Source organism: Scyliorhinus canicula, chromosome 2, assembly GCF_902713615.1.
Source record: "Scyliorhinus canicula chromosome 2, sScyCan1.1, whole genome shotgun sequence".
NCBI lineage: Eukaryota > Metazoa > Chordata > Chondrichthyes > Carcharhiniformes > Scyliorhinidae > Scyliorhinus > Scyliorhinus canicula.
Window position 1 is genome coordinate 174,375,951 of NC_052147.1, and position 23,803 is coordinate 174,399,753.

Genomic DNA, 23,803 nt, shown 5'->3' on the forward strand with positions numbered 1-23,803 from the left:
CGATGGGCTGAATGGCCTCCTGCTGCACTGTAAATTATATGATTCGATATCTAAATCATTTATATAAAGCACAAACAGCAAGGGCTCCAACACTGATCCCCGCGGGACCCCATTGGACACAGGCTTCCAGTCAGAAAAGCATCCCTTGACCATCAGATTCTGCTTCCTGCCACTCAGCCAATTTTGGATCTAATTTGCCAAATTTCCTTCGCTATCAGTCTCCCATGTGGGACCTTATCAAAAGCCTTGCTGAAGTCCAAGTAGACACCAAATGCATTTCCTTCACCTATACACCCGCTCACCTCTTCGAAAAACTCAATGAAGTTGGTCAGACATGACCTCCCCTTAACAAAACCATGCTGACTGTTCTTAATCCCTGCCTCTCCAAATGCAGATTAATTCTGACTCTCAGAATTGCTTCAAATAGTTTCCCCACCACTGAGGTTAGACTGACTGGCCTGCAGTTTCCTTTATCCCTTCCTCTCTTCTTGAATAATGGTACCACATTGAGGAGAAGTGGAGACAGTGGACATCCCTGCCTCATACCCCTGTTCAACAAAAAAATATCCCGAGCTCAAGGCATTAGTGCAGACACTAGCCATGGGCCCTATACAGTAATCAAACCCAAGAAATGAACTTTTGCCCCAAACCAAACCTCCCAAGAATCTTGAAAAGCTATCCCCACTCCACCCTATCAAATGCTTTTCCGGCATCCATGGATGCAATTACCTCTAGCCCGGGTACAGGGGAGGGGGAAAGAATGATATTTAACAGCAGATGTATATTGACCGACAATTGCCGACCCTTAAAGAAGCCTGTCTGGTCTTCCACGATCAACTCTGCGAGACAGGGTTCCAATTGCAGCATCAACACCTTGGCAAGTAATTTAGCATCCACGTTCAAACGCGATATGAATCGATATGACCTATATTCCGCCGGGTCCTTGTCCTTCTTCAGGATCAGAGAAATAGAAGCCTTTGTAAGTATAACGGGCAAAGAACCCCATGGAGAAGGAATAATTGAATAGGTCCAATATTTAAGGAATAAACTGACCTGAAAATGTGTTGTAGAACTCAATGGGGAATCCATCAGGGCCAGGAGCTTTGCCTTTCTGCATTCATCAAATACCTCTCAAAATCTCCTCAGGACTCAACGGGTATTCCAACTACTCCTGTCTTTCTCTCTCCACCAATGGGAAGGACAACCCACCGAAAAACTCTGCCATGACCAAACTGTCCTCTGGAGGTTCTGATCCATAAAACAAAGAACAAAGAAAAGTACAGCACAGGAACAGGCCTTTCGGCCCTCCACGCCTGGGCCAACCATGCTGCCCGTGTAAACTAAAATCTTCTACACTTCCTGGGTCCGTATCCCTCTATTCCCATCCTACTCATGTATTTGTCAAGATGCCCCTTAAACGTCACTATCGTCCCTGCTTCCACCACCTCCTCCGGCAGCGAGTTCCAGGCACCCACTACCCTCAGTGTAAAAAACTTGCCTCGTACATCTCTTCTCAACCTTGCCCCTCACACCTTAAACCTATGCCCCCGAGTAATTGACCTCTCTACCCTGGGAAAAAGTCTCTGACTATACACTCTGTCTATGCCCCTCATAATTTTGTAGACCACTATCAGGTCGCCCCTCAACCTCCTTCGTTCCAGTGAGAACAAACCGAGTTTATTCAACCGCTCCTCATAGCTAATGCCCTCCATACCAGGCAACATCCTGGTAAATCTCTTCTGCACCCTCTGTAAAGCCTCCACATCCTTCTGGTAGTGTGGCGACCAGAATTGAACACTATACTCCAAGTGTGACCTAACTAAGGTTCTATACAGCTGCAACATGACTTGCCAGATTCCTACAGAACGCTTAGAAAGCCGCATTGACTTTAAACGGGAAGGAAACCAAACTGCCACTCGAGTCCCTAATATGTATAATCTCCCAGGAAGGCGCCTGCCGCCTCAGGTGATGGGCTAAAAGGCGACTGGCCTTCTCCCCATATTCATAAAATACCTTGTTTGAGCGCCACAACTGACTGACTGTATTACCTGTTGATAGCAATTCGAGTTTCTTCCTGGCTAGGGGTATGTGAGTACTAATGGTCTACATTGAGCATGGAGTCCACCAGCCTCTGCCGCTCCACCCTCGCAGTCCTTTCCACATGTGCTTCACAGGAGATTATCTGCCCCTGAATAACCGCCTTAAGATTTTCCCATGGTGTAGAGGGTGGGATAGACTCGCTGTTGTTAAACTGTATGAAGATGTGAGAGGTCCCGGGTTCAAAATCCCAGACGAGCCCTTTGATGTTGTTTTCTGTTCATCAAGCAACATGTTTTGGGGAGCACGGTAGCACAAATGATTAGCACTGTGGCTTCACAGCGCCAGGGTCCCAGGTTCGGTTCCAGCTTGGGTCACTGTCTGTGCAGAGTCTGCAGGTTCTCCCCGTGTCTGCGTGGGTTTCCTCCGGGTGCTCCGGTTTCCTCCCACAGTCCAAAGATGTGCAGGTTAGGTGGATTGGCCATGCTAAATTGCCCTTAGTGACCAAAAAGATTAGGAGGGGTTATTGGGTTACAGGGATAGGGTGAAAGTGAGGGTTTAAGTGGATCGGTGCAGACTCGATGGGCCGAATGGCCTCCTTCTGCACTGTATGTTCTATTCCTCAATGGCGGAGGATATATTTTTACAAAATCCTTTATCTGTTAACAATGCCGTCTCCAACCTCCATGGCGGGTGCTGAGGGGGCCCTGACTCTAGGAACGAGCCCACAAAGTGTGGAGCATGGTCCAAAATGACAAGAGCCAAAAACCCGCCTTCTTCACCCAGGTGAGAAGAGAGCTACCCACCAGAGAAAAGTCAATCTGTGAATACACCTGATGGACATGGGGGAAAAAATGTAACATCCTTATCCCTTGGATGCAAAAAATGCAACAGTTCTGTGCCCACCCCCCACCCCTGGCCATCTATTCCATAAAAGCCAACAACACCTTTGCCACCCCTGATGGAGTCATCGATCTGGGCCTAGATCGATCCAACTTCGGTTCCAGAACACAGTGTAATCGGTCATCTTATACTGTCAATCAGATGGGATTTTGCATAAAAATAGCCCCAAAGACTTCCGATGGCAGCCATGGAGTGAGTGGCTCCAGCTGGAGATGGAATTGCTCGGTCCTTTTTCACCCGATTAATAATAATAATCACTTATTGTCACAAGTAGGCTTCAATCTAGTTACTGTGAAAAGCCCCTAGTCACCACATTCCGGCGCCTGTTAGGCGAGGCCGGTACAGGAATTGAACCCGCACTGCTGGCATTGTTCTGCATTACAAGCCAGCTGTTTAGTCCACTGTGCTAATTTAAGGGATGTTTGCTAGTGTGAGGAGAATGAGCATTCAGAAATAGTCGTACTCCTCGATGGGGCCAGTTTATGGCTTACCAGACGAGGAGTGTAATGAGTAAGAGGCAGCAGCCTGACCGAGAGATTATTCGAGGAGTGACAGAGGTGGGAAGAGGGTTCTGGGGTGGCGTTGCCCGCCCAGTACCTACTGATCAGCCGGGGAACTGTTTGAATGCTAAGTTCCAACAGCAGAGGCTTAGGGCAGCCATTGAGAGAATGGAGCAGAGGCTGGAGGCACAGGGTCTGGCACTCCACAGAGGGTGGGTGAGCATGAGGACCGGCTGGCCTTGTTGGTGGCAGAGAGCCAGAAGAGATGGCAGGAGAAGGCGGAGGACCTGGAGAATCGTCCAGGAAGCAGAATTTCCAGATCGTGAGGCTGCCTGGAACGCAGGCCACAGAGTATGTGGCGAATATGTTTGAGAAGTTGGTGGGAGAGTGGGTCTTTGACCGTCCCCAGGAGGATTGAGTGCACAGGGCATTGAGGAAGAGTCCGAAGGTGGGGGAGCCGCCACGAATGATGGTGGTGCAACTGTATTGTTTTGTCGACAAGGAGAAGATACTGAGGTGGGCGAAGGAAACTAGAAAGTGCACCTGGAAAGGGAACCTGCTGAGGATCTATCAGGATTTGGGTGCGGAGTTGGCCGGCTTCAATCGGATCAAGGAAGGAGTGAAGTTTGGAGTGTTGTACTCTGCTCGTCTGTGGGCCATGCACTAGAATCGAGAGTTTTATTTTGACACGCCGGATAAAGCGAGTCAATTTATGAGAGACCATAGACAGGAAGACATGTGAGGACATTGAACTTTGGAGATGTTAATGTGGGGAATTTAGGTCTGCTCGCCGGGCGGCTTGGTGTATTTAATGTGCTGAGTGTGGAGTGGGTAAGTGTGTTCTTGAGGAATTGTGGGTGAAGGGCGGTTGGGGGGAAGGGGGGTAGGCGGCTGTCTGACTGGGGGCCATCATGCTAGCAGGTTTTTTAATAATAATAATCTTTATTAGTGTGACACGTAGGTTTACATTAACACTGCAATGAAGTTACTGTGAAAAGCCCCTAGTCACCACATTCTGGAGCCTGTTTGGGTACGCTGAGGGAGAATTCAGAATGTCCAATTCTTCTAATGCACGTCTTCTGGGACTTGTGGGAGGAAACCGGATCATATGGAGGAAACCCACGCAGACACGGGGAGAACGTGCAGATCCTACACAGACAGTGACCCAAGCCGGGAATTGAACCCAGGTCCCTGGCGCTGTAAAACAACAGTGCTAACCACTGTGCTACCATGCCACCGTTTGGCTAATTAAGGGGAGTGAAGTGGGGGGTCAATCTGTGGAGGAAATGGGGGGTTGGTATGGTTGAATTTTCTTTTTGTTTGTTCATGGGGTGGGAGTTGCTGACTTGGGTGGAGTTGGTGTGGCGCAATTGGTGAAAGGGAGATGGCGGCAGACTTCTTGGGGAGGGTCCGAGGGTGAGCGAGGTGTGGACTTCGGGGAGCTGGTTAAATGGGGGCTATGGCTGATTGGCGGGAGGGTTGGGGGGGGAACAGGGAGCCCCCTGACCCGTTTGGTTACTTGGAACATTCCGGGGTTAAATGGCCCGGTTACAAGAAGCTGGAGGGGACGTCGGTGGTGCTAGTGAATGTATGGCCCCCAGATTGGGATGATGTGGATTTTCTAAGGCGGGTTTTGGCAAAGATTCCGGACTTGGACACGTGCCCTAGTTCCCTGAAGGTTTCGGCCAAGGCAAAGGAGCTGTTGGGGTTTATGAAATGTATGAGGGTTGGTGGGGAGGTGGACCCGTGGCAGTTTGGGAGGCCTGGGGTAAAGAAGCTTTTGTATTTCTCGCAAGTGCACCGGGTGTACACCCGGATTGATTCCTTTGTCTTAGATAAGGCGTTATTGTCAGGGGTGGTTAGATCGGAGTATTCTCTGACCACGCACCGCATTGGGTGGACTTGCGGGTGGCAAAGGGAGATGCCCAGCGACTGCCGTGGAGGTTGGACATGGAATTGTTGGCAGATAAGGGGATTTGCGAAAGGGTGAAGGTGGCCATCTGGAATTATGTGGAACAGAATAAGACGGAGGGAGGTTTCAGCCACCACATTCTGGGAGGCGCTGAAGGAGGTGGTAAAGGGGTCATTTATATTGATTCGGGTCACAGAGAAAGGGTGGAACGGGCTGAGAGGTTGAGGTTGGTGGAGGACATCCTGAGGGTGGATGAGAGATATTCATAATATAAGTTCATAAGATGTAGGAGCAGAATTAGGCCATTCGGCCCATCGAGTCTGCTCCGTCATTCTATCATGGCTGATATGTTCCTTATCTGTTATCTACAAGGTTACAGGCCAAGAGCTGGATTGCGAAATCAGCCAGAGCATCTCCTTCCTAGAACACATGACCTAGGAGCGGGAGTAGGCAATCTGGCCTCCCGAGCCTAACACCCTCAATGCGATCATGGCTGATCCCATCCTGGCCTCAACTCCACCATCCTTCCCATTCTCCATAACCCTACAACGCATGACCAATTAAAAATATGTCTAACTCCTCCTGAAATGTACTCACTGTCCCTGCATCCACCACACTCTGGGGTAGCGAATTCCATAGATTCACAACCTTTTGGGAGCATTAGCTTTTCCTCAAATCTGTTCTAAATTTGCTACTTCTTATTCTAAGATTATGGCCTCTCGTTTTAGAATGCCCCACAAGAGGAAGCATCTACTCCACTTCTACTTTATCCATACTTTTTAGCATTTTGTATGATGCACCTCAGCTAGGTGCATCATACAAGTAGGTATATTTTGAATACAACACAATATAGATAGATTGGAGAGTTGGGCAGAGAAATGGCAGATGGAGTTCAATCCAGGTAAATGCGAGGTGATGCATTTTGGAAGATCTAATTCAAGAGCGGTCTATAATGTCAATGGAACAGTCCTGGGGAAAATTGATGTACAGAGAGATCTGGGAGTTCAGGACCATTGTACCCTGAAGGTGGCAACGCAGGTTGATAGAGTGGTCAAGAAGGCATACAGCATGCTTGCCTTCATTGGACGGGGTATTGAGTACAAGAGTCGGCAGGTCATGTTACAGTTGTATATGACTTTGGTTAGGCCACATTTGGAATACTGCATGCAGTTCTGGTCGCCACATTACCAGAAGGATGTGAATGCTTTAGAGAGGCTGCAGAGGAGGTTCACCAGGATGTTGCCTGGTATGGACGGTGCTAGCTATGAATAAAGGTTGAGTAGATTAGGATTGTTTTCATTGGAAAGACAGAGGTTGAGGGGGGACCTGATTGAGGTCTACAAAATTATGAGAGGTATGGACAGGGTGGATAGCAACAAGCCTTTTCCAAGAGTGGGGTTGTCAGTTACAAGGGGTCACGATTTCAAGGTGAGAGGGGGAAAGTTTAAGGGAGATGTGCGTGGAAGGTTTTTTACGCAGAGAGTGGTGGGTGCCTGGAACCCTTTGCCAGCGGAGGTGGTAGAGACGGGCACGATAGCATAATTTAAGATGCATCTAGACAGGTATATGAATGGGCGGGGAACAGAGGGAAGTAGATCCTTGGAAAATAGGCGACAGGTTTAGATAAAGGATCTGGATCGGCGTAGGCTTGAAGGGCCGAAGGACCTGTTCCTGTGTTGTAATTTTCTTTGTTCTTTGTTCTTTGTTAGATCTCCCTTCATTCTTCTAAACTCTAGAGGGTGTAGGCCTCAACTGTTCAGTCTCTCCTCATACGGCAAACCCCTCATCTCTGGGATCAATCTAGTGAACCTCCTCTGAACTGCCTCCAATGCCACTACATCTTTCCTCAAATAAGGGGACCAAAACTGTGCACAATACTCCAGGTGTGGTCTTACCAATGCCTTGTATAGTTGCAACAACGCTTCCTTACCATTATACTCAATTCCTTTTGCTATAAATGCCAATATTCCATTTGCTTTCCTTATTATTCAGTGGTGCCTGAGGAGGCACTGCTAAAGGAGAGGCAGAGGCCCCAGATGGTGTTTGGGTTGGTGTCCATGGGAAAGGCGGTGGGACAATTGCGTAGAGGGGCGGTATGAGTATGGGGAGAAAGCTAGCAGGATGCTGGCGCAGCAGTTGAGGAAGCAGGCGGCGGCGAGTGAAATTGGGAGGGCGAGAGATGAACAGGGTATGGTGGTATCGGAGCCGAAGAGGGTGAACAGCGAAATTTTGAGGCTTTTTACTAGAGATTGTATAATTCGGAGCCTCCGTGGGGGATGAAGGGATGAGGCGGTTTTTGCACGGGTTGGAGTTTCTGAGGGTTGAGGAGGTGAAGGGGTAGGGTCTGGGGGCCCCGATCGGGCTAAGGGCGTTAATGATTGCATGGGATCGATGCTGACGGGGAAGGCCCAGGTCTGGATGGGTTCCCAGTCGAGTTCTATAAGAATTTTGGTTTGGAAAAATTAGTCTATGGTGATGGGGGAGCTTCCCCCCACACTGTCTCAGGCTTCAATATCGCTCATTCTAAAGAAGAACCCAGAGCAGTGTGGATCATATTGCCCGATCCAGACCCCTGGGGCAAACGTCTGGCTCCCACAAATCGGTTTGGTGATCTATTTGTGGGGGGGTAGCTTTTTGGGCCGAGAGGAACCGGAAGAGGTGTATGAGCTGCCTAGTGGGAATGGCTTCTGGTATACGCAGCTATGGGATTATGTGAGGAAGCAGGTGCCGAGCTTTCCTGATCCTTTTGTCCGGAGGTGGAAGCCGTTTATTGACTTCTTCAAAGATAGTTAATATGTCAGCAGTAAGGGGAGAAGGGTATAGGGGGTAAAAATGGGGGAGGTAGGTGGTGTGTTATTTATTGGCTATGTGATCTTCTGTTTGTTCTCTTTTTCTTGGTTTTGGATTGTGTTTTATCTATTTATATTTATAAATGCCTTCATAAAAATGTTTTTTTTAAAAGAGGAAGGAGATACCGTTATTTCCAATGCTGCCACCCCGTGCTGCAGGAGAAGCTTCTGTCTGAGGATAAGATAAGGGATGGCAAGATTGCAGATATATATGGGGAGCTGTTGAAGAGGAACAGTGCTCCCATGGAGCAGGTTAGGCATAAGTGGGAGGAGGAGTTGGGTGGGGCAGTGGGGGCCAGAATATGGTGTGAAGCTCTGCCGAGGGTGAATGCATCCTCGTTGTATGCAAGACTAGGCCTTATCCAATTTAAGGTGATGCACAGAGCCCATATGACGGTGTCCAGGATGAGTCGGTTCTTTCCAGGGGTGGAGGATACATATGTTTTGGGCGTGTCTAAGGTTGAGGGGGTCTTGGATGGGTAGCTCTGAGTCCAGAGGTGGTGATATTTGGAGTGTCGGAGGATCCGGGAGTTCGGGTGGGGAGAGAGGCCAACGTCTTGGCCTATGCCACCCTGATAGCCTGGAGATGGATTTTGTTGTGCTCACGGGACCCGGAGCTAACAAGGCGATGAGCGATGGGTGAATGATTTGGCACAGTTTCCGCATTTGGAAAAGGTGAAGTTTGCTATTCAAGGTTTGGGGGAGAGGTTCACCTCGAGGTGGAAGCTGTTCCTTTGTTTTGTTTGGCCCCTTGTTCCGCACTGTAACCAATTACTGTTTGTCGATGTACCATTTCTCAATGTTCTCTGTTGATTATTCTTGTGTCTACTATGTACGAACTGTGTACGTTCCCTCGACCGCAGAAAAATACTTTTTGCTGTACTTCGGTTTGTGGCAATAAATCAAATCAAACCAAATAATCGACTTCTTTAAGTATTGAATCATGAGCGATGGTGGGGGAGTGTGGGGGGTTTGTTTTATTTTTGTTTTGTTGGGGTGGGGGATGGTGTGAAAAATTGGAAGAGGGGGGCAGGTGCCAGGGTGGCAGCAGGGTAAGTGGGGGTTGCTGGCAGCGAGGATTTTGTTTCCCTTTGCTGCAGTTGGCTTCTGTACTTCTTAATTGTGAATATATTGAAAATGCCTTCAATAAAATATATTTTTTTAAATCCACCAAAACTGGGCAAAAATGGCCAAAAGCTACCCTGGTGGGAGCCACCTCGTGTGTGACATCTCCATTCTTGCCGCCATCAGAAGTCCCCCCCCCAGTACCATTTGTGTCCATAGAACCTAGAATTACTTATTTATTTTGGGCAGCACGGTAGCATGGTGGTTAGCATAAATGCTTCACAGCTCCAGGATCCCAGGTTCGATTCCCGGCTGGGTCACTGTCTGTGCGGAGTCTGCACGTCCTCCCCGTGTGTGCGTGGGTTTCCTCCGGGTGCTCCGGTTTCCTCCCACAGTCCAAAGATGTGCGGGTTAGGTGGATTGGCCATGCTAAATTGCCCGTAGTGTCCTAAAAAGTAAAGGTTAAGGGGGGGGTTGTTGGGTTACGGGTATAGGGTGATCATTGCTCGGCACAACATCGAGGGCCGAAGGGCCTGTTCTGTGTTCTAACCATAAAAATCCTACAGTGTAGACGCAAACCATTCGGCCCATTGAGCTAGCTAGGTTGGAAAAAACAAAGATAATAAATAAAATACTGCGGATACTGGAGTCTGAAATAAGATCAAAGGATGTAGTAAAAATTCAGCAGGCCTCGCAGTATCTTTAAGGAGAGAAAGCAGCGTTAACATTTCAAGTCCATTTGGCTCTTTGTCAGAACTCTCTTTTGTTCTGATGAGGAACCAAATGGACACAAAACATTAACTCTGCTTTGTATTCCTAAAGATGCTGCCAGACCTCCAGAGCTTTTCCAGCATCCTCTGTTCTTGTGTAAAAATCGGATGTTAATCCAAACCCATCAGTTTCTCAGTGCGAGTCGTAGTTACCCGTTCTATTACTAAACTAGCTTTTGAATTGTAGCTCTCTAGGTAGAGTATATTTGATCTGTTGCCTTGCTATGTTCATTGTTTTTTTGTGCTCTAGATTTGAAGCTGTTTGCTGTTTTCAATGTTTCTGATGAAGATTTCAGTGGGCGGTCCTACCATGAAGGCAATGCAGCTCTCAGAGTAACAAGGAAAGGCCAAACCATCTGTACCCTGGAAGCAGATTGGCTGCAAATTATGACATCTTATTATAAAAGTGGCATGTCATTGGTGGATTCATTCATAGCCTGGGAAACAATGAAGGGTAAATACATATTTTATCAAAATTTACCTTGGGAAGCAATTGCAAGTATGGTGAAATCTGTGCTGGATACAATAATGTTATTAGTTTGAAGGTGATGTCTAAAAGGTAGTGCAGAGAAAATTCCTTTCAAACTATTTGTTATTAAAGATGATAAATGTGTTGTGTGTGTGAGGTGGCGAGTGATTGATTAACATTGTATCACCACACCCCCACCCCAGATACATTGAAACATTCCTACTTTGTAAGAGTCATGTGGACAGGCAAAGTATCAAGGTTGTCCAACCATTGAATGTAACCTCTTGCAATCAACAATCTTGGCTGCATGTTAGAAAGTGTTTCAGTAATACCCAGAAAAGGGCATAGAAACAGGAATAAAGAGCAGTGGAGCATCTATTCAAAGACCATAGATGTGTTTTGATGAATTTCAAAGATGTTTTGTATGCACCACCTAGAAGGAATTGGAGACTAGGGGCGATCAAACCAAATGGGAACTATATCACATAGCGAGCGTGTTTAGCTGCATGTGTCCCAATGTCGCAGTGCCGAGAAATGCAGCGCTATGATCCGGGGCCTCAGCGGGGAACATGCTGTGGGGGCCGCACTTAGTCTCATTTCCCTGTGTTGAGGAGCCAGGAGAGAGAGATCCGTCAACCTCCAGAGGTGACCCCTGAACCCCCAATACCCCAACACTCCCAGGGGGTCCTTGCCGCCCCGCACCCCACCTCGCATGCAGATGGCACCCCCCCCCCGGTCTCAATCACCGCCGCCCAGGAAATGCCAGCTTGGCACCTTGACACTGCCAGCCTGGCACCCTGCCAGTGCCCCTACAAGCTGGAAGTGCCACCTGGGCACCTTGGCAGTGCCAGGCTGGCACCCAGGTGGCACTAAAAGGGTGCAAGGCTGGCAGTGCCAGGGTGCCAGGTAGGCACAAGCATTGTCAGGGTGCCACCCTGCCCAGAGGGCAAGCATCCGATGGCCTCAAATTCCCTGAGAGACCCCATGAGTGTTGTTCTGTCTGGTCCCTGTTTGTGGAGACCAGCACTGAATGGCACTCATCTGAGATCCCAATGCCTGGGTTACCTCAGGGAACTGCATATTAGAGTGAGACAGCTGTCTCACTCTAATATACAGATTTGCCAAAAAATTAGAATTCTAGGATATGATCCATCAGCCACGTTGCATTCAAAAAGCAGTGTGCCACGGTGCAACGTGACTAGTAAATGGTGGGAGGCCCTGCCCCCGGGATCTACCCGCTTGTCACTCCTTGCAAAACCGAACATGATCTTGGGCCGGGCTTCACATCATGACGACTCACGAGATCATGTTAGGTTTTGCGAGAAGTGACAAGCCGGGTAGACAGATTCTCCCAGCATTTACTGGTCATGTTGGGCCGTGGCGCACTGCTTTTTGAGCGCAGCGTGGCTGTTGGATCATGCCCTGGAATTCTGATTGGACCATCAAGTGTGGCTGGGATCCTGATGGGCTGAAGGGGATCTCGTCCGCCGAATGGAGAACCCGCAGGAAACCCAAGCCAGCTCCATGAAGGAGGCCTTTCAGGCAAACGAATGGCCTCCTTTGAACCTTCCCCGACATTAAGGTCGCCGGTGGGCAACCAGAGGCTGTTCCTCATTCAGCCAGTGCCAGTGGAATCAGTGGCAGCAATGTACCCACCAGAGGTCCAGGATCATCAAGGGACAGAATAAAAGAAAAGGTGAGATGGGGATTGGGGGATGGGTGTCAGAGGCAAGGATTGGCTCTGGCTTTCATTTGTTTCCCTCCCACCCGATGCTGAGTCCCTGACTATGAAGGACTCCCCTGTGAGGGGGCTCACAAACCTGACAGGATTTAAATGCAGTGGTAAAACTAACCCTGTATTTTTAAATTTAACCATTTCTAAGTCATGTTTTGTTTATTCTGTCTTTATTATATATTCACATATTAGTGGACTATTGTCCAAATTATGAGGAATTGTAGAATACTGTTCTTGAAGACTCTGGTTCTTTCATACACATCGGCTGATTTAACACAGCCCATTGTGGCAGGAACCATGCTGGCAGGGCCAACTTCATCACAGGAAAGGCCCCTCATCAATCCTCCAGCAGCGGCAAACCACCCCCAATTAGGTCAGAGGGCGGAAGGGGCTGACCTGAGATTCATAGAATCCCTACAGTACAGAATGTCATAATATACATAATATCATGGTGCAGACACACACACTGATGGACATACAGTAGGACCAATCAACATGCATAACACTGCAGCCAATCACCAGTTAGAGCACACTCACTATAAAGACAGAGGGCATCAGTTTTCCCGCTCATTCGGGATGCAGCCTTTCAGAAGTACAAGAACTTACAGCTTACAGCACAGACCCTCACCATGTGCTGAGTGATTAGACTGGTTAGGATAGGCAAAGGTCTTTAGTTAATTTAACATTGTATTAACCCACAGTAAGAGTATGTTCAACAGTTTAATAAAATAGTGTTGTACTATTTTAAGTGATGGTGGCCTGTATGTGTTCCACGGATCCAGAGCACCCAACACATCACAGAACGAGACCATTTGGCCCATTGAGTCGTCACCGAACCTCCGAATGGACCCTGTGGAAAGGTTAAATGGTGTTCTGACCCCAGCGGAGGTCACGGGATTGAATCCATCAGGTTTCCCGTGTCCTTAGGGGAATATAAACTTCCCCTGTAATGAGGCTGGGCTTCCCCATAACAGGAGTAGCCCCTCTAGTATAAAAACCGTGACCTGGGAATGAGACCATCTGGGAAGTGGTGGTGTTTGACTGTAACTAGTAATAAACCTCTTTGTGCTTTTCTGAACTACTGTTTATGCGTGACTGCTTACCTCGGATCTATCACTGGAGATTCAGTGGAGCTGCCTTCAACACCGGTTGCTATGCACCCAGTCCACCTCGCCTAGGCCTCATCAGACCCCACTGGAAGCTATCATCATGCTGCATATCGGAAGATGGAGTCATTCAGGACGGTACATCGAGAAGATGCAGGTGGTCCACATTAGAAAAAGACTTAGCCATCCAGACCCTCCGGACACCCGCTTGTGGTAGCCTTGGTGGAGGAGCATTTTGACCTGAAGCCGCCTTTTCCAGTTCCACACTGCCGCCCAGGCCCAATCAGTGAATTTCTGACTCGCCTCAGGAAACTAGCTGAGACCTGTGAGTTTGGCCCAACCCTGGGTGACGCATTACGTGACCGGTTAGTATGTGGCATCTGCAATGCGGCCACGCAAAGAAAACGACTAGCCAAGGTTTATTTAGACCTTCAAAGAGCCGTGGAAATTGCGGTATCCAGGGAAAGTGCCGAACAGGGAGTCCAAGAACTCCAGGGGATGGCGGTATTTAATTTAGGGTGCCAAAATAGGCCCCGCGCACAGCACGCTAGGACCAAAGAAGAAGTTCCCCAGCATTGGGCCACCTACAGGCAAGGTGTGAGACGCTGGAATAAACCCTGGGAACACCACCATACTTTTTCCCCTAACGAGGAGGACCGGGAGTATAATTACTGGCCTGCAGCAGTTGCAACGGGAAGCAGAGATCCGGCGCACAGAAGGCACCATGAGGAGCTGCCCACCCACTGCACCGCCCTCCGTGACAGGGCCCACTACATGGATGACAATACCAAACAGTACCAACAACTACATTGTTTGGCAGCACCAAGAACCCCGCCCAGCCAAATGTCGCTCCTAGTGAGCGGCCACAATGACCCACATGAAACTCGATACAGGGCTGCCATGTCTGTCATTAGTCAACACACCTTCAACTGCAATATTTTAGAGGGTCGTAGAAAACACCTTACAGAGGTTACCACATGTGGCAGTCTACTCAGACAATGTATTGATAACCGGTTTGTCGGACCAGGGTCACCTCCACAATTTGGAAGAAGTGCTACAACGCTTTGAGGCGGCTGGCATTTGCCTCGCTGAGCGAAGTCCGTCTTCAATGCAGCCGAGGTGGTGTACCTTGGGTACCACATGGCCGCCACGGTCTGTACCCCATGGGGCGCAGGTCCGGGCATCTGCCAAGCCCCGGTGCCAGAGGGGCCAACGGAACTTTGGGCCTTCCTGGGCTGGTCAATTATTATGTGAAATTCCTTCCAGGTTGGCCACGATATTGGCTCCCCTCCATGGACTACTAAAGAAAGGACAACCCTGGGAGTGGGGCGCCGAGCAACAGACAGTGTTTGCCAGAGTAAAACAGCAGCTTTCCTCTTCCAGACTGATTACTCATTTTGACCCCTCTTGGCCACTTTTACTGACCTGCGATGCATCCCCTTACAGTGTTAGGGCTGTGCCGGCCTACATAATGGAAGATGGTTCCGTGCGACCTACCGCATTTGCAACTAAGACATTGTCCGCCATGGAGAAACTTTGTGCACAAGTGGAGAAAGAAGGACTGGCCGTGGTATTCAGCGTTAAAGAATTCCACCAGTACGTCTACGGACACCACTTCACTATCCTGAGGAACCACAAGCCCCTTGTGGGGCTCTTGATTTCTAGCTTGGGTCACTGTCTATGGAGTCTGCAGGTTCTCTCCGCGTCTATGTGGGTTTCCTCCAGGTGCTCCGGTTTCCTCCCACAAGTCCCGAAAGACGTGCTGTTAGGTAATTTGGACATACTGATTTCCCCCTTAGTGTACCCAAACAGGCGCCAGAATGTGGCGTTTAGGAGCTTTTCACAGTAGCTTCATTGTAGTGTTAATGTAAGCCTATTTGTGACAATAAAGATTATTATTATTATTTCAAGGAGGGCCACGCGATTCCTCCCATAGCCTCTGCCTGCATACAGTGCTGGGCGCTATTACTGGCAGCATATGACTATGTATTGGAACACCTCTCCGGGGCCCACATACCCCACGCAAACACTTTGGGCTGCCTAACGTTGCCCACTGGACCAACTACTCCCGCCACGGTCAATGAGGGCACAGCTGCCCACCATTTCATGGACTCACTACCAGTCACAGCATCTCGCACCCTTGACTGAACCCAGACTGACCCACAGCTCTCCTGCATCATGCACATGGTGCAGTTTGGGGCCCAACATCAGGCTCTGCCTGAGGACCTGAAGACTTATATGGGGAAGATGCAAGAACTGAGCATCAAAGATGGCATGCTCTTGTGGGGCACCCGCATGATGGTCCCCGAACGAGGGACATTTTACTATCCCTCCATAATGGATACCCGAGAGTGTCTAAAATCAAGATGCTTGCCTGGAGCTGCATCTGGTGGTCTGGCATCGACACGGACATTGAACGAGTAGCCCAACAATGCCTTCAGGCGCATCATCATTATCCCCGGCAGTCCTGTCCACCCTTGGAAATGGCCCTGAAGGCCTTGGGCCCGGATTAATGTCGGCTTTGCCAGTCCCTTCCAGGAGGCCATGATGCCTGGTAGATGCTCACTCTAAGTTGCTGGAAGTGGTGTTAATGCAGGCGACAAGTGCCTGGGCCACCTAGGAAAAGCTACACCAGATTTTAGGTATGCACGAGGAACTCCCGAGGTACTGGTATCCGATAATGCCCTGGCATTTACAAGCGCGGCATTCGCCTCCACAAATGGGATTTGTCACGTGTAGACTGCTCCCTACCACCCGGCTTCAAATGGACTGGCTAAGAGTACGGTCCAAACATTTAAGCAGGGCATGAAGAAGCTGATGACTGGATACTGGGACATTTGCTTGGCGCATTTCTTTTTTATGAAATCGCATGACATTGCATGCCACCTTGGGCGTCACACCAGCGGACCTCTAGATTGACCATTGACTCCACACACTCTTAAGCTTGGTCATCCCCGATTTGGGCGGGAGGATCCGCTGGAACCAGGACCAGTCCAAGATTGACACAGGTCATCATCCACTGGCGAGGTTCACTTCCGGCAAAGCCAAGCACGTCCAAAACTTCGGCGATGGAGCCGTTTGGGTCCCAGGTGTCACCTTGGCGGCCACCGAGCTGGTATCCTACAATGTCAGGGCACAAGGGCAAGAATCCAATTGCCACGTGGCTCACCTTCGAAGCTGCATGCCGGACATCCATGCCTAGCAGCTGCCCCACCCCACCATGGTCCCAGCTCTGCCAGGCTCACCACTGGCCCCACTGTCGCTGTTGGCATCACCATCGGCTCCGGCCCAATATGGCCGCAGACAAAAGTCCCCCAACTGAGGACGCCAAGATGTTGGGCGGGGATCCACTCAGCTGTGAGTCAGGGACCGGGATATAAACTCTGACTCTATCCGAGGCACCTACACTGGCAACTTCCGTCATGCTGACAGTGGCACCTCCACCACGGCGGTCATCACACAAGCACCGTTCTCCAGGCCTATACGTGCCCCCAGGCCAACACAGATCATGCCAGAGCGTCAACCCTGATCTAAATTAACCAGAGGTCGATGGACATGGACACAACTCCGGACTTCATGGGGGGGATGTGGCGGAGGTGATATAACCCCAGCGGAGGTCATGGGATAGGAACCAGGGGCGGAATTCTCCGACCCCCCGCAGGGTCAGAGAATCGCCCGTGGCCGGCGTCAATCCCGCCCCCGCCATGGCCCGAATTCTCCGCCACTTGGGAATCGGCGGGGGTGGAAATCGCGCTGCGCCGGTCGGTGGGCCCCCCGCGCCGGTCGGCGGGCCTCCCACGGCGATTCTCCGGCCCGCGATGGGCCGAAGTCCCGCCGCTGAATCAAAACACCTCTAGTGCCGGCGGGATTGGCGGCGTGGGCGGGCTCCGGGGTCCCGGGAGGTGCCCCCACAGTGGCCTGGCCCACGATCGGGGCCCACCGATCAGCGGGCGGGCCTGTGCCGTGGGGGCACTCTTTTTCTTACCCCCCGCCATGGCCTTCACCATGGCGGGGGCGGAAGAGAACCCCCTCTGCTGCACATGCGCCGGTATAACGTCAGCTGGCAGGGCGCTAAAGGCCGTTCGCGCCGGTCGGCGGAGCGGCAACCACTCCGGCGAGGACCTAGCCCGTCAATGTGAGGGCTTGGCACCTAAAGGTGCGGAGAATTCCGTACCTTTGGGTAGGTCCAACGCCGGAGTGGTTGACGCCACTCCAATACGCCGGGACCCCCCGCCCCGCCGGGTAGGGGAGAATCCCGGCCCAGGTTTCCTTTGCCCTCTGGGGAATATGAACTCCCCTGTAAAGCCCCAGTGGGGCTTCCCCGTCACAGGAGTAGTCCCTCTAGTATAAAAAGGCGACCCTCGAGGGAGTGGTTGTGTTTGACTGTATTTAGTAATAAATCTTTGTGCTTTTCTGAATTACTGTTTAGGCATGGCTGCTTACCTCAGATCTAACAAACAGGTTTTGCCTGTATCCATTGGAGTTTAGAAAAATGAGAGGTGATTTATTTTTAAACTTTCCATTTAAGGGGCAATGTAGCTGGTCAATCCACCTACCCTGCACATCTTTGGGTTTTGGGGGTGAGACCCACGGAGACAAAGGGAGACTATACAAACTCTGCACATTCTCCCCATGTCTGTTCACCTCTGGTCACTGCCGGTGGGAACTCTGTACGTAGGGTCAGTGGGCGGCCTGTGGGGCGGGGAAAAGCGATCCTTCATTGGCGGCCGGCCCCTGAGCACCAACGCCATGTTGAGTCGGGGCCAGCGTGCATAAGAAGTCCCCCGCGCATGCGCAGGTTGGAGCAGCGCCCATTTGGCACTGGGAAGGGAGGCTGGAACGGTGTGAACCACTCCAGCGCCGTGCTGGCCCTCTGTGGGGGACAGAATCGGTCGTCCCTGTGCCCATTTCGCGCTGTCGTGAAACACGACGGCGTTCACGACGGCGTGAACACTTGGGCTCCATTTGGGAGAATCGCCCCCTGTATTTTTGTATGACATTCATTCATTTCCATTTATTTTTGGTCACAATTCTCTCAGGAGTTACCAATTAATTTGTTAAATGGTGCACAAGGACAGAAATTTCAACATAACAGTTGTTTAATGGGAAATTCAGCTGGAACACAGAATTAGATTTGCTTAGCTTGATGAATCTTAAGTCGATCTATTTAACTACAGTTTACAAAGCCATGATCTAATGATAATTTCATTCTTGGTCGTGCATGAAATGATACTGGCACAATTCAATTATGTACTCTTCCAATCCCATGACCTTTCAATTAGTTTGGGTCTGTTTTCAGATTCAGATTAGACAGCAGCACACACCTGAACCAGAGGCCCAAGGATGTGAATTGCTCCTTGCCTGCTGGGTTCAATACTGCCACTAGTTCTATTGCTTGAGCAGGGTCAGGCCATTTGCCTCTCTGGCAGCAGACAAGTCCCAGGAGGGGTGATTGGCGCCGCGGCAATCAGGAACTGTGTCAGAGATGCATTCCTGGTCCACCTGGCTTTGCTGGGTGCATTTTCTTAAGAATATTTTTTAATCTCTGAGCTGGGCCTTCTGAAGTGGGTCAAGTCCAACTCAATTTATTACTGGTTTGGGGTCCTTCAACAGACATTAGGTCCAAATTTGCATATTTAAAGGGTGTAATACATTTTAAAATATGCCATACCCAATGTAGCAGTTAGACCAATAGCTGCACAGACCGCCGCAGTGCTCATTTTGGACCCAAGAAATAGGCACAACACTTGTATCCTATAACGAAAGAGAAAATGCTGGAAAATCTCAGCAAGTCTGGCAGCATCTGTAGGGAGAGAAAAGAGCTAACATTCCGAGTCCCGCTTTGGCAAAGAGTCATCGGACACGAAACGTTAGCTCTTTTCTCTCCCTACAGATGCTGCCAAACTTGCTGAGATTTTCCAGCATTTTCTCTTTCGTTTCAGATTCCAACATCCGCAGTAATTTGTTTTTAACTTGTATCCTATAATTCTTCTGCCCGGTGACTTCTGTTGCCAGTTTGAAAACCAACTGGCAAACAAATAAACTGCCACAGTGAAATTACATTCTTTTACAATTACTAACAGCTTTATCCAGCTGGCATGTTTCCCAGTGGATAGAATCTATCATTGACTGACTTCCTCATCAGCTGAAAGCAATTAACAAGGCACCATGACTACTAATTGAGTCAAATTTGTTACAACCTCAAAAGGAATGCTGCATGAGGTGTTTTACATTTTGACTAAATTAATTGGGATGGCCTCCAGCAGGAACTTGCAGTCTAGTCATCGTTATCTATAAATTAAGCTTTGTATAAGCAATAAGAAATCCATCCCAAATGTAAACAATATTAAACACAAGATGGGCATGGGGTATCCACCACCATATTGGTAAAGGCAGCTATCCAGGTATCCATAGGACCTGACTGAAACCAGTGTTACATCTTTTGCAGACGCAAATCAAGGGACTAATCTCTGTTTTAGGCTCCCTCCTAGAAACTGGAAAAACTAGATGGACCATGTATCATGCATACTGTCAGTGGGCCATGTATCATGCATGCTGTCATTGGTTTTTCCAGGTCCTTCAAAGGGACCACTAGAGGTCACCAAGGACACCAGTTTGTACAGGTGATGCACAATCAATGGACACGAAACGTAGATAAAGTCCGAACGATAGTCTTTAATACGCAAGAAGTGACCCGGCAGCAGACGTACAGAAGAATGGCTGACTGCTGGGGAACACGGGCTCTTATACCCCGCCTCGTAGGTGGAGCTACCTTCCTCTCAGCCAATCGGATGAGAGGCACTTGACATACCTGGGCCAATGGGCAGCGAGTCCTCTGCACCAATGGCAGCTCACACTCCCAGGTACCGTAATACCCCTAGTCATAATACCACATTCACCCCCTGTTGAGAAAGGAACCGGGGGAGGGGGGGTGTGTACGGGGAACACGGTCATGGAGGGGGGGGGGGGGTGCGTGTCCGGTGAGTATGTGAGAGACTGGTAGTATGACTAGAGATGTTAGATCGTACCATTTCATTGATGGCTGCAACTATTTACAAAATACAGAACAGTAACTATGTACAGTTTGGGAAATGGGGAGAGAGAAAAATGGAGAACAAGCAAAAACAAGAGTCCATCAGCAGTTCACATGGATTCAATCAGCCAATTGGGTGCCTTGGATGTCCTGTGCGACCTGTGGAGCTGTGCCGGCGACGTTGAAGTGGTGGTCATCCGTGACTCCGGGAGCGATGATCCTGCTCTTGCGTCCGTACCCCTAGTCGGGGCTCACGGGGGCCAGGCCGGGGGAGGGTCGTCCTGTCCACTAGGCAGCGTGTGTGCAGGAGTCGGTGGGGCCGGGGGCAGTTGGGGGTGGGTTGGGGGGTGCTGGCGCCGGGGGGGGGGGGGGGGGGGGGCGGTGGGTGGCCGGGATCTGGCGGGTGCCAGGTCCTGGAGGGAGACCGTGTCCTGTCGGCCGTCGGGATACTCCACATACACGTATTGCGGGTTCGCGTGGAGTAGCTGGACTCTTTCAACCAACGGGTCCGACTTGTGCACCCGCACGTGTTTCCGGAGCAGGATGGGCCCGGGGGTAGCCAGCCAGGTCGGGAGCGGGGTCCCTGAGGAAGACTTCCTGGGAAAAACAAGAAGGCGTTCGTGAGGCGTTTGGTTAGTGGATGTACAAAGGAGTGACCGGATAGAATGGAGGGCATCTGGGAGGACCTCTTGCCAGTGGGAGACTGGGAGATTTCTGGACCGCAGGGCCAGCAGGACGGTCTTCCAGACCGTACTGTTCTCCCTCTCGACCTCTCCGTTACCCCGGGGGTTGTAACTGGTCGTCCTGCTGGAGGCAATGCCCCTGCTGAGAAAGAATTGACGCAGCTCGTCACTCATAAAGGAGGACCCCCTATCGCAATGAATGTAAGCGGGGAATCCGAACAGGGAGAAAATGGTGTGAAGGGCTTTAATGATGGTGGGTGTGGTCATGTCGGGGCAGGGGATGGCGAAAGGGAAGCAGGAGTACTCGTCAATTACGTTGAGGAAGTACATGTTACAGTTGTTGGCGGGGAGGGGACCTTTGAAGTCCATGCTGAGACGTTCAAAGGGGCGGGAAGCCTTTATGGGATGCGCTTGTTCGGGGCGGTAGAAGTGCGGCTTGCACTCCACGCAGATGTGGCAGTCCCTAGTGACTGTCCTGACCTCCTCGATGGAGTAGGGCAGGTTGCGGGTCTTTATAAAGTGTAAAAAGCGGGTGACTCCCGGGTGGCAGAGGTCCGCGTGGAGGGTTCGGAGGTGGTCCACTTGTGCGTTGGCACAGGTGCCGCGGGACAGGCCATCGGGAGGCTCGTTTAGCTTCCCAGGACGATACAAGATGTCGTAGTTGTAGGTGGACAGTTCGATCCTCCACCGCAAGATCTTGTCATTCTTTATCTTGCCCCTCTGTGCGTTGTCGAACATGAAGGCCACTGACCGTTGGTCTGTGAGGAGGGTGAATCTCCTGCCGGCCAGATAGTGCCTCCAATGTCGCACAGCTTCAACTATGGCCTGTGCTTCCTTCTCGACCGAAGAGTGGCGTATTTCGGTAGCGTGGAGGGTACAAGAGAAGAAGGCCACGGGTCAGCCCGCTTGGTTGAGGGTGGCTGCCAGAGCTACATTGGACGCGTCGCTCTCGACCTGGAAGGGAAGGGACCCGTCGATAGCGCGCATCGTGGCCTTTGCAATGTCTGCTTTGATGCGGCTAAAGGCCTGGCGGGCCTCCATCGACAGGGGAAAAGTGGCTGATTGGATGAGGGGACAGGCTTTGTTGGCGTAATTGGGGACCCACTGGGCGTAATATGAAAAGAAGCCCAAACAGCGCTTGAGGGCTTTGAGGGAGTGGGGGAGGGGAAGCTCCATCAGGGGGCGCATGCGTTCTGGGTCGGGGCCTATCACTCCGTTACGCACTACGTAGCCGAGGATGGCTAGACGGTCGGTGCTAAACACGCATTTGTCCTTGTTGTAGGTCAGATTCAGGGGTTTTGCGGTTCAGAAGAATTTTCGGAGGTTGGTGTCATGGTCCTGCTGATCGTGGCCGCAGCTGGTGACGTTATCGAGATACGGGAAGGTTGCCCGTAAACTGTTTTGGTCGACCATTCGATCCATCTCTCGTTGGAAGACCGAGACCCCGTTTGTGACACCGAAGGGAACCCTTAAAAAGTGGTAGAGATGCCCATCCGCTTCGAACGCAGTGTACTTTCGGTCACTCACGCGGATGGGGAGCTGATGGTAGGCGGACTTGAGGTCCACCATGGAGAAGACCTTGTACTGCGCGATCCTGTTAACCAGGTGGGAGATACGTGGGAGAGGGTACGCATCCAGCTGCGTAAACCTGTTGATGGTCTGACTGTAGTCTATGACCATCCGATTTTTCTCCCCGGTCTTTACCACCAGCACTTGTGCTCGCCAGGGGCTGTTGCTAGACTCATTGACCCCTTCCTTCAGAAGCCTTTGGACTTCGGACCCGATAAAGGTCCGGTCCTGGGCACTGTACCATCTGCTCCTGGTGGCGACAGGCTTGCAATCCGGGGTGAGGTTTGCAAACAAGGACGGGGGATCGACCTTGAGGGACGCGAGGCTGCAGACAGTAAGGCGGGCATAGGGCCATTGAATTTGAATGTTAAGCTCTGGAGGTTGCACTGGAAATCTAACCCCAGGAGTGCTGCCGCGCAGAGGTGAGGGAGGACGAATAGCTTATAATTTTTAAACTCCCTCCCCTGGACCGTGAGGTCCACTACGCAGCACCCGAGATCTGTACCGAATGCGAACCGAAGGCAAGAGCGATTTTTTGTTTGACTGGGTAAACAGGAAGAGCGCAGCATCTTACCGTGGCGGGGTGGACGAAACTCTCTGTGCTCCCGGAGTCCAGCAGGCAGCTTGTCTCGTGGCCGTTGAGGAGGATCTTTGTGGTTGCTGTGGATAGAGTGCGAGGCCACGACTGGTCCAATGTGACTGAGGTGAGTTGACAGAAACACCAATTCATCATCAGGCAGAGAGTAGTCACCTGCGGGGTCCATGGGGCCGATCCAAGATGGCGGCGCCCGTCGGCCGCACATGGTGGGGGGTGGACAAAATGGCAGCACCCGTTCCCCGCACGTGGAGTCGGGGGCCCAAAATGGCGGTGCCTGGGGAACGCACGTGGCGTCGGCCCAAAATGGCTGCGCCCGGGGATTGCACATGGCGGTGGGGGGTGGGGGCAGCGAGGTCCGCGGGCCGCACGGGGTCCTTGAGGAGAGCGGGGAGGAGGACCCGCGGTCGCTACTTGGGACCGCAGCGACCGCTTTGGATTGGCAAACAGCCACAAAGTGGCCCTTCTTGCCGCAGCCCTTGCAGGTTGCGGAGCAGGCTGGGCAGCGCTGGCGGGGGTGCTTTGCCTGGCCACAGAAATAGCAGCGGGGGCCCGTGGGTTTATCAGGGCGCCCTGC

At 50.9% G+C, this 23,803-nt stretch overlaps 1 protein-coding gene across 2 annotated transcripts in view; it reads left to right on the forward strand.

Moving 5' to 3' along the window:
• rftn2 (raftlin family member 2) overlaps positions 1-23,803 on the forward strand; it is a 128,569-nt gene that overhangs the window by 58,082 nt on the left and 46,684 nt on the right. For both annotated transcript variants that reach the window (XM_038789078.1, XM_038789079.1), the window contains one exon: positions 10,287-10,490. In XM_038789078.1, the coding sequence (XP_038645006.1) occupies positions 10,287-10,490 (204 nt within the window). The remainder of the gene's footprint in view (positions 1-10,286; positions 10,491-23,803) is intronic.